Consider the following 11045-nt stretch of genomic DNA (forward strand, 5'->3'; position numbering starts at 1 on the left):
TGCATCTGCAGTATTTGTCATGTAAAAGATGAACAAACATTACCGTTTCTTTTTACCCTGCTTATTTTGAGTTATTAGAACAATCAGCAACAGATTTCAGCCTCTCTTTCACTGTTTCCTTAATTTCTTATTTGTCTGTCCTCTATTTTTTACATTATGTTAATGATTGAAGTTCAAAAGTACTTTTTGCGAAGATGAAAGGATTTGTGTTACTGTTCCTTTCCAGGTTTGATTTTTCATAATTGGTAACTTTATATTGATTGCCAAGATATTGGTTTAGAGGAAACCAATTTGGTTTTAAGAGTTCCCTGACCAATTCCATTGACTTGGAAATCTTTTGTATCGCCAGTCAACTATTAAAACTTCTAATTTGCTTCTCGTAACTGGGTACATATGCAGCAGTAATTCTAAAATTGCTACCTGAGAAGTTCTACTTTTTACTGTGTAACACTGAATTTGCAAGACACTTATTCTAATCTTTGTAATGTAGGTATTTTATGTCAACTAAGGCTTACGTGGTATGCTGGAAATTTAAGCCCTGCTATTCCTGGAGTCTTACAACAACTAAAGATTTTTATAAAGTGAAGATTTCTCAATATTCCTGACTCTCAGACTCCAGTTGACAACACAGACTAGGTTTCTATACTTTACAAAAATTGCTGTTTATCACAGTAATTATACTCTCGAGCTAAGGGTAAACAATTAGAAACTGTCAGCACATAATATTATTATTAAAACTCTTAATATTTTTATTGGAACCCCTTGCGTACATGCATGCACTTGTATACACACAGCAAAAATGGGTGTTATGGAGAGGAAAGACTTGGTAGTTCAGTGGTCCCAATTCACAGGGTTGCTGTGTTAATTCTTGTGCTGGTCAGAACACTGGTTCACTATTTTCTTTCCGAGTCTTTCACTAGTTTTCAGGAGGCTCAGGGGATCCATTTATAATTATAAAAGATTCTATTTTAAGTTTAAAAAGTCAAAGCTTGTAGCAACTGCTGAAGGAAAATTAAACCGATTTTACTTTGGGCTTTAAGTAATTTTTACTGCAAAGAAAAGACAGAGCTCCTGAGATAGTGGAGGTTTGAAGACCTCACCTACCCTGTTCAGAACCCCAAGTTGTGTAGTTGTGGGTTGGCAGAAAGCTTTTGTTATTGGTCTGTAGACTAGTGACTATCCATCGGTTGCTTGTTGGCAACCAAGTTCCATTTGTACCCAACCCTTTGGCTCCAACTCATCTGTAAGCTATACTTCAATTACTGCTTGAACAAGCAGCTGTGTAAACAATTCTAGCAATGAGTGTTAGGGTTACTTGCTTTCAAAATATCCAGCAATCATCCAATATTCCTTAGTTTTTGGAACTAATTCAAAAAATTTCAGTTCACAATCAAAACCATAGAAGAATGAGGCGCTATCTTCACAGCACTTAATGTTTCCCTTCAGAATTGTCTCCACTGGTTAAATTGTTTTCCTTGCCCTAGCAGCTAGGAAACAGCAATTCATTCTGAGCTCACTATCACACCTGGAAAAATCGCACACTGTTCCTCGAATGTAAGAATCTCTGATAACACCTCAATTTATCTGTACAAAGTCATAAACAACATGGCATTGTAGAATAACATCAAGTGAGTGAGTGTTTGTCTTCACCTGCAGCATAGGTATTCTCCACTATGCACCTATCAGAGCCCCGAGAATTCCTGTTGAGCATTTATCCTTGTACTTCTCACCTCTCTGTGAATTACCATGCAGTTTCTTCCCTTCAACTAGACATAAACGTTGAGGTGAAGCAAAATATGTTCCATTAGCTCTTTCTCCCATAGTGCAGAATAACTTTGTTTCTTCAGCTCAAATGAGCCTGACTGGAGACCATTCTTATTTATTAGGGTTGATCTAAACACTGCTGTAATTCCCACATGTTTGAAAGATTAATTGCCCACCCAGTCCTTCCACTTTTCAAGGTGGAAGTGGGCAGTTTTGCAACATAGTTAATCTTATTATTTTTAACTTCCTATTTGGCACAAACCTGTTTTGACTGTGACTAAAATTCCCCTCAATGTATATCATTCTGTTTAATTTATTTTAAGTTCTGGTAGTGAGGTTCTAAATTTTTGTCAATATTTTTTTTTGCATAAAATGCACCCAGGATGATGAAAATTCCAGATGGCCCAGAGAGGATCACTCAGAAAATAGACCGTCCGATTATAGGTAGGTGAAGACAGTTATGCTTACATGGATTTATTGTCCTTTGGAACAATGCTAGAAGAACAATAAATTGATTTAAAGTGCTATACATGTGAACTATTAATTATCTGAAATATATATATTGTTTTGGACTTTGATAAGCCTTGTCTTCATCTTTTTTTTCAATTAAATCGTTATAGATTTTCTTCTTTCCAAAATTTGGAAATGGTATATAAAAGTGCTCTATTTGTTTCACTGCAAAGGGCAATCCAAATTAAAAGTTGATGTTACTAAACAAAAATTATATGTTGGGAATGGTTGTTCAATTTGTTTCTTGCTTGAACAACTTGTGTTGCATGTGGACCAAAACCCTGGATTTCTCAAAAATTACAATCCCAGTGGGTATCAGTAACTTTTAAAGAGTTCTGAATACTTGAACAACTGATCAAAAAATTAATGACAAAATTCAGATTTTGAGTTTACTAAAATCAACGTTGACCAAGCATTACTTAGTCGACAACTAAGCCACAGAAAATACATATATAAATAAACTGATGTAACTGAAATCCCCATGTCATGTTCATACCTTTATGGTGCATTTTTTTTTTGTGCAGACCTGCAGCCTTATAGTTAGCATCCTGTTCCGTTTTGGCATTTCAGCTGGCTCCCTTCTCCTTGCCACCTCAGGGTAAATTTTACTTTTCAAAGCCCCATCACTCATCACACTGATTTCCACAAGCAAGGCACCCTCTGGTGACTATTTGGTTCATAAATCTTCCCAAGTTCCACCTGTCCAGATAGAAAACAATTTTGACATTAATGCAAGACTTTTCCCTCTGCCTCTCATAGCATTATCATCTCCTACCCATACTGCTCACTCACCCCTTCAGTTCTTATGGATCCTCACCGAGCAACTACATTGCATGGCACTGTCTCTGGGCAGAGTTCACAACACTTTAATTTAAAAGGAACCATTTAGAACATGACTGTCTAATAAATTCTTTGCATTTTTAGCAATGCTGTGTTGCCAGATGTCTCATACCTGAGTGATATTTTTATTTAATAAATGCAACGAGTTTGGGGAAAAAAGAAATTGGAGTTTTTTTATTAGTAAATGATATTTGACTGGCTTCCTTCAGTAAGGTGTATAATGTGCAAGATTTAAAAGGTATGAGTATGCAATTTCTGTTGCACTAATGAGTCTTGGAATCCAAAACAATCATGGGTTTAATGACAGTTTGTATTCATTAATTGTTCTAATCATTCTGGAATAGGTTTACTGTGCATTTTGAGTTAAGTGAATAGTTTTGGCTTCTTGTCAGTGTAAGCTGTTTCATATAATTTGGTTATTTTCAAACCAGTGCTTAACTTGTATATCTTCAGCTTTTGACTGATTGCAGAGTAGCTAGAGTTAGCTTTCAAACTCAATTTTGCACTATCATATTTTCCAACCTGAGAGAAATTTAAATTAAAACTTTCATTGTCTACTAAGACTCTGTCAGTTCTTTAATAATATAATAATTGAACTGACATTCGGACCCTAATAACTTGGGATCTCTGGATAGTTTCTCATCTGCATACAAGACCTTCATTATCACTATCAAAAGTGATGTGCAAGTGGCGCAATAAATTGAACCTATTGGGTTTTTCTCCTTTAGTGTGTGTTAATTTCATACCAGAGCAAGTTGTAATTCTATGCTTTTATCATCTTGTGACTTTATCTTGTCAGTAAGACTGTTACTGCAAGAATACAATTCAACTTAGTAATTAGCATAACGTTTACTAAATAGAATTATAGAGATTTAGAGCGAAAACGAAGTCAATCAACCCATTCTTTCAATACTGGTTATATAAGAGAACAGATAAATTGCTATTTCCCTGCTCTTTTTCAATTGTTTTGCAATGTTTTTATTTTCAAGTATATTCAATTTCCTTTTGAATGTTCCTTTCAATACCCTTCCAGGCATTGTATTCAGATCACAAAAATTAACTGTGTATAGCTTTTCAGCTTGTCATGTCCCACTGATCTCTTTGTGAATGATCTTGAATGTGTGTTCTCTGGTGCCAACTCACCTGCAAATAGAAATCAAAACACTGTGTAATTTTGAAAACCTCAATTAAATATCTTCACATTTCCTTACTGTGAGGATAACAATTCCAGCTTCTCCCTTTTCTTCTCATACCTGAAATCTCATGGCGCTAATAGCACTCATGCAATTATTTTCAACATCCTCTTTCAGGTCTAGAACTAGACCTAGATGAGAAATCATTATTTTCCTATCTCTTTTGTGGAAGAGAATTCCAAAGCGACACAACTCTCGGCGAAAAATAATTGTTCTCATTTTGGTCTTAAATTGGATACGCCATATTCTGAACTCGGGACCCCAAGTTCTAGAATCCTCCACAAGAGGAACCGGTGTTTCAATATCCACCTGTCAAAACCCACTGGAGATTTAAACATTTCAAATAAGTTGGCTGTTAATTTCCTAAGGTAACTCAAGCCGGTACAGGCCTAGCTATCCAACCTACCCCTTTCAGGTATCGGCCTAATAAACACTCTCTCAACTGCTTTCTAACACCTTTACGTCCGTCCTTTAAGGAGACCAATTCTGTGTATTGTACTCCAGATGTGGTCTTAACCGCTGGCCAATAAAACTGAAGTATAACCATCCTACTTTTGCATTTGATTTCACTCGCAAGAAATGTAACATCTTATTAGCTTTTCTCGTTACTTGCTATACCTGCACACGAATATTTTGCAACTCCTTCTGTAGCTCTGAAATTTTCATTGTCTCACCTTTTTTAGATATGATCCATACTTTCCATTCTTGCCAAATTGGACAAGTTCATGTTTTTGTGCATTATGCTCCATTTACCAGATCTTTGCCCAGTCACTTAACCAATCAGTAATCCTTTGTAATTTTCTACTGTTATCTTTGCAACTTCCGTTTCTATGTTTCTTCTTTTCATTAACACATTTAAATAAACTTTGATTCCCTTCATCCATGTCATTTATATAAGTTGTAAAAAGCTGAGACCATAGCATCAATCCCGGTAGCACACTACTTCATACATCTTTCTAACCAGGAGATGACGTTTGTGCTGACTGTTTCCTGTTAGCTAGCCAGTTTTCCTTCCATACCGATATGTTACTTCCACACCATTAACTTTTTTATTTTCAGTAATAACCTTTTAGTTTAACAAATGCCTTTAGAAATTCAAGTACAGTACATCTATTGGTTCCCCTTTATCCAATGTGCATGTTACTTCAAATAAACTGGTTAAAATGTATTGCCTTTCACAAAGGCATATTTATTTTGTGTGATTACCATGAATTTTTCAAAGTGCTCTGCTGTACCATTTTTACTCATAGCTTTGAATGTATTCCCTATGACAGATGTTAAGCTAACTGCCTTCATAGTTTTATAGTAATAGAAGTAGGAGTAAGTCATTTGGCCCATCGAGCCTCTCAGCCACTCATGAAGATCATGGCTGATCTATACATCATCTTAACTCCTCCTACCTGCATTATCCCCATAACCTTTAATTCCCCAACCATACAAAAACCCATCCAACTGTGTCTTGAATATATTTAATGAAGCTGCCTCTGCTGCTTCCTTGGACAAAGAATTCCACAGATTCACTACTCTCTGGGAAAAGCAACTCCTCCTCAACTCTGTCCTAAATCTACTCTCCCTAATCTTGAGGCCATATCCCTCATCCTAGTCTCACCCACCAGCGGAAACAACTTGCCTACCTCTGTCTTATCTACCCTTTCAGAATTTTATATGTTTGTATAAGATCCCCATTCTTCTAAATTCTAGCGAGTACGGTCCCAGGCAGCTCAACCTCTCCTTATAGGATAACCCTCCTCATCTCCGGAATCAATCTGGTGAACCTCCTCTGCACTGCCTCCAAACCCACTATATCCTTCCTCAGGTAAGGAGACCAGAACTGCGCACAATACTACTCCAGGTGCAGTCACATTAACACCTTGCACAATTGCAGCAGAATCTCCCTACCCTCAAATTCAATCCCGCCAGCAATGAAAGCCAATATTCCATTTACCTTCCTGATTACCTGTTGCACCTGCAAATCAACTTTTAGCCATTCATGGATGAGCACTCCTAAGTCCCTCTGCATTACAGCATGCTGCAATCTTTCACCATTTAAATAATACTATGACTTACTATTTTTACTTCCAAAGTGGGTAACCTCACTTTTACCAATTTGTGCTCCATCTGCAAGAGCCTTGCCCAAGGACTTAACCTATCTAAATCTCTCTGCAGACTCTCCACATCCTCTGCACAGTTTGCCTTTCCACTCAATTTAGTATCATCAGCAAACTTGGATACATTACGCTCAGTCTCCTCTTCCAAATCCTTTATATAAAATCATGAACAGTTGTGTGCTCAACGCAGACCCCTGCGGCACCCTGCTCATCACTGATCTCCAACCGGAGAAACACCCATTTATCCCAACTCTTTGCTTTCTATTGGCTAACCAGTCTCCTATCCATGCTCGTACATTCCCCACAACTCCATGCATTCTTATCTTATGAATGAGTCTTTCATGTGATACCTTATCAAACACCTGCTGGAAATCAAGAATGCAACATCCATCAGTTCCCCTCCATCCACCACACTTGTTACATTCTCAAAGAACTCCAGTAAGGTTGTCAAACACTATCTACCCTTCCTGAATCCATGCAGCGTCTGCCTGACGGAACCCTTTCCATCCAGATGTCTCACTATTTCTTCTTTAATGATAGCCTCCAGTATTTTCCTGACTATAGATGTTAAGTAACTAGCTTATAGTTACCTGCCTTTTGCCTACACACTTTGTTTTTTAACCAGGAGCATGACATTTGCTGTCTTCCTGCCTGCCGGCACTTGCCCAAAATCTGGTGAATTTTGATAAATTACCACAAATGCATCTACTATAACTTCCACTATTTCTTTCATCATCCTCGGATGCATTCTGTAACAACCAGGGGACTTATCCAACTTTTAGAACCTCAAGTTTGCTCAACACTACCTCTTTCGTGATAACAATTCAATTGAGGTCGTCACCTCCCATCGTATCCATAACATTATTCTTTGGCATGTTAGACACATCTTCCACTGTGAAAACTGATACAAAATAGTTATTCAAGGCCTCGGCTATTACAGAATTACCCAATATTCATTCCCCTTTCTCATCCTTCAAGGGACCTATGTTTACGTTAACCACCCTTTTCTGTCTTACAAAACCTTTTCATACCTGTTTTTATGTTCTGTGCTTTCTTTATTGCTTGCTACATGGTTCTTTGTTGCTTTTTCACGTTTTCCCAATCTTCCTGTTTCCCACTACTGTTGGCTACTTTGTAAGCCTGAACTTTTAATTGGATGCCTTCCTTTTTTTCCTTAGTTATCCAAGGCTGGCTGTTCCTACCTTGCTATCCAAGTTTTTAACTGGAATGTACTTTCCTTGAGCACTGTGAAGAATCTCTTTTGAAAGTCCTCCGTTGTTTCTCAACTGTTCCACGTATACCTTGTGTTCCCAGTCTACTTTAGCCAATTCCTTCCTCATCCCATTATAGTCTCCCTTGTTTAAGCACAACACCCTGGTTTTACATGATACAATTCTACCCTCCATTTGTATCCAAAATTCTATCATACTGTGGTCACGCTTTCTGAGAGGATCCTTAACTGCGAGATCATTAATTTTACCTGTCTCATTACACAGGACCAGATCTAAGATTGCATGCAGTCTTCTAGGTTCGGTAACATGCTGTTCAAAAAAAAGTTATCATGGAAGAGTCCGATGTAGTCCTCTTCAAGACTGACTGTACTGACCTGATTTGGCCAATCAATGTGCATGTTAGTCACCCATGACTACTCCTGTTCCATTCTTACATGCGTCAGATATTTCTTGATTACCTGTGCCACTGTAACATTACTATTTGTTGGCCGATAGACTACTCATACCAGTGACTTCTTCCCCTTTATTATTCCTGATCTCCACCCAAATAGATTCAATATTTTGCTCCTTAGATCCTGTATCATCTCTTCCTATCGCCCTAATCTCATCCTTAATTAAGAGCTTAAACTCCACCTCCCTTACATTCCTGCCTATCCTGATACCCTTTCATATTTAATTCCCAGTCATCACCACCCTGCAACCACGTTTCTGTCATGCCAACTAAATCATAACGCTTTGTACTGATTTGCATAGCAAGTTCATCGATGTTGTTTCGAAAACTACAGGCGTTCAGATAAAGTGCCCTTACGCTAGTTGTCCCTTTCTAAAATCTAGCAATCTCCCTGACTTTTGCAAATTATTCTGTTGCCCAATTTTACTTTTCTTGTTTCTAACTTTTTGCTTTGGTCTCTGCATTGCATTGCAATGCTTCCTTCTGCCTGGACTCCCATCCTCTTGCTGTTTTAGTCTACCCTTCCTTAGCGTCTCTCTGCTCGTTGCAGCAGTTGGTGTAAACGTAGATGCATCTTCTGACCTGATGCTCTGATTCCCACCTCCCTGCCACTAGGTTAAAGCTTCCACAACACCTCTGGCAAACCTGTCCACAAGGATATTGGTTCCCCTCGAGTAATGGTGTAACCTGTCCCTTTTGTACAGGTCATACCTTCCCCAGAAGAGAACTCAATGATACACAAATCTGAAACTCTGCCCCCCTGTACCAACTCTTCAACCACACATTTGTTTACCAGATCTTCCTATTCCTGTCCTTACTACCGTGTGGCATCCAGAGATTACTACCTTTTGAAGGCTTCCTTTTTAGCGTCCTTCCTAATTCCCGAAATTCACTTTTCATGAGTTCATCCCTTTTCCCAGCTATGTCATTGGTACTGGCATGTACCATGACTTCTGGCTGCTCACCTTTTCTATAAGAATGCTGTAGATTTGATCAGAGACATCCCTGACCCTGGCACCCAGAAAGCAACATAGCACACGGGGGTCTCATTCCCATTCACAGAATCTCCTGTCTGTTCCCCTAACCAATGAATCCCCTATCACTATCGATCTCCTCTTCTTCCCCCTTTCCCTTCTGAGCCACAGGGTCAAACTCTGTGCCAGAGGCCTGGCTGCAGTGGCTTTCCACTAGTAGTGACCCTGATTTCCCACATCCTGCAAGAGGATCATGCAACTACTCCAGCTCCTGTGACGTCTTTGCTAGGCTCTGTTTCAATGAGGGAGGGTGTCCTGTGGAGGTCTCCTGTACAGTTGTGATGACTGTGGCGATATCTCCAGAATTCTGCTGTGATGACTCTCAGCTGCCCTTTGATTCACTTGCTCTCTGTTCCTTACTTTCTGTTTCCTTCCCTTTTTGAACGAAGGTGTTACATTTCTTCTTTTTGAATCTAATGGGACTTTCCCTGAATTTGGAGACTTTCGGAAAAAAGTTAAAATTAGCATGATAACTGTCGCACTGGCATATTTCACTTAAGATTTTATGATTGAGGACTTCTCAGCCTGCAGCTCCACTAATTTGCTCAGTATCAGTGAGTACTTGTTGGATAATTCTTGCATTGGACGTATTAATGGCCTTTTAAGCACACTTGAATAAGAGACTGTTTATCCAGCTGTTCATGCTCTAACTGACCCTTTTGCTGACAATCTGCATCTCGTAAATGGATTGTGCCACAATGGGGTATTTCATTAATGAACAGTCCAGAGCTTATATATTCCTTCAAATAAACTAAACTGGTGTGTTCAATAAAAATAAGAATTTTCACTTCATGCATTGAGAATCAGATTGAAGTGCTCCTCTAGTATGTTTTCGTTTATCACATTTAGTATTTTGAAAAGTCTATTTGAAATCTAGTAATCATGTAGAGTGGAGCACTTCTAATTTTATTTATCATTTTGATTGTCTTTCTGAAAACAAAGACTTTCTTCAAAAATGAATACCCTCTGTATGTATTGGACATGTTAATGCTAATACGATATGCTTCCTATTTACTGAATGGTAAAACAATTGGAATCCTTTGTGTAAACACAACCGATTTTTGAGTACTGCATGTTTTGTGAGTCGGTTTGTTTTAAATCAATGGCTTTACTACCCTGAACAGACACTCAAAATCTAAATAAAAACCAGAAGAACTGTGGATGCTGTAAATCAGAAAAAAATCAGAGGTTTCTGGAAAAGCTCAGCAGGTCTGACAGCATCTGTAAAGAGAAATCTAACTTTATTTAATAGCTAAAACCATATTTTTGATTTCAGATGTTAAATACCTGCGCCTGTTTAACTTATTTGTCCATAATTGAAGTTTGTGTATCTGATCATAAACTTTATCAGATTAGTACATTTTATCAGGTGACATTTCAGTCCATAGCAATACAAAGCCAAGGATTCAAATGTATATAGGGTTGGCCCAGATCAATATGATAAAAATGTGGTTGGCAGTACTGAGTTGGAAATGAAAAAGAAAATGTTATCCTATTGTAAATATCATGTTGCTAATACATTTGAGAACTAAACTGAACACAGAAGCTACTTGGGACAATTGGAACACAGAATTAAGAAGGGCTAAGAAAATGTGTGGAGAGATAAGCTAGAGGAGGGTGGGGGTGGGGAGAAAGTAGCATAGAGTACAATAGTGAGTGGGGGAGGGGATGAAGGTGATAGGTCAGGGAGGAGAGGGTGAAGTGGATAGGTGGAAAAGGAGATAGGGAGGTAGGACAAGTCCAGAGAAGTCATGGGGACAGTGCTGAGCTGGAAGTTTGGAATTAGGGTGAGGTGGGGGAAGGGGAAATGAGGAAACTGTTGAAGTCCACATTGATGCCCTGGAGTTGAAGTGTTCCGAGGCGGAAAATGAGGCGTTCTTCCTCCAGGCGTCTGGTGGTGAGGGAGCGGCGAT

The 11045-nt window shown here is 38.5% G+C and overlaps 1 protein-coding gene across 4 annotated transcripts in view; it reads left to right on the plus strand.

Moving 5' to 3' along the window:
• pphln1 (periphilin 1) overlaps positions 1–11045 on the plus strand; it is a 155512-nt gene that overhangs the window by 22452 nt on the left and 122015 nt on the right. For all 4 annotated transcript variants that reach the window (XM_043709067.1, XM_043709071.1, XM_043709070.1 and 1 more), the window contains exon 4: positions 2147–2208. In XM_043709067.1, coding sequence (XP_043565002.1) covers positions 2147–2208 — 62 coding nt within the window. The remainder of the gene's footprint in view (positions 1–2146; positions 2209–11045) is intronic.

Source organism: Chiloscyllium plagiosum, chromosome 19 (assembly GCF_004010195.1).
Source record: "Chiloscyllium plagiosum isolate BGI_BamShark_2017 chromosome 19, ASM401019v2, whole genome shotgun sequence".
In the NCBI taxonomy this organism is placed as follows: domain Eukaryota; kingdom Metazoa; phylum Chordata; class Chondrichthyes; order Orectolobiformes; family Hemiscylliidae; genus Chiloscyllium; species Chiloscyllium plagiosum.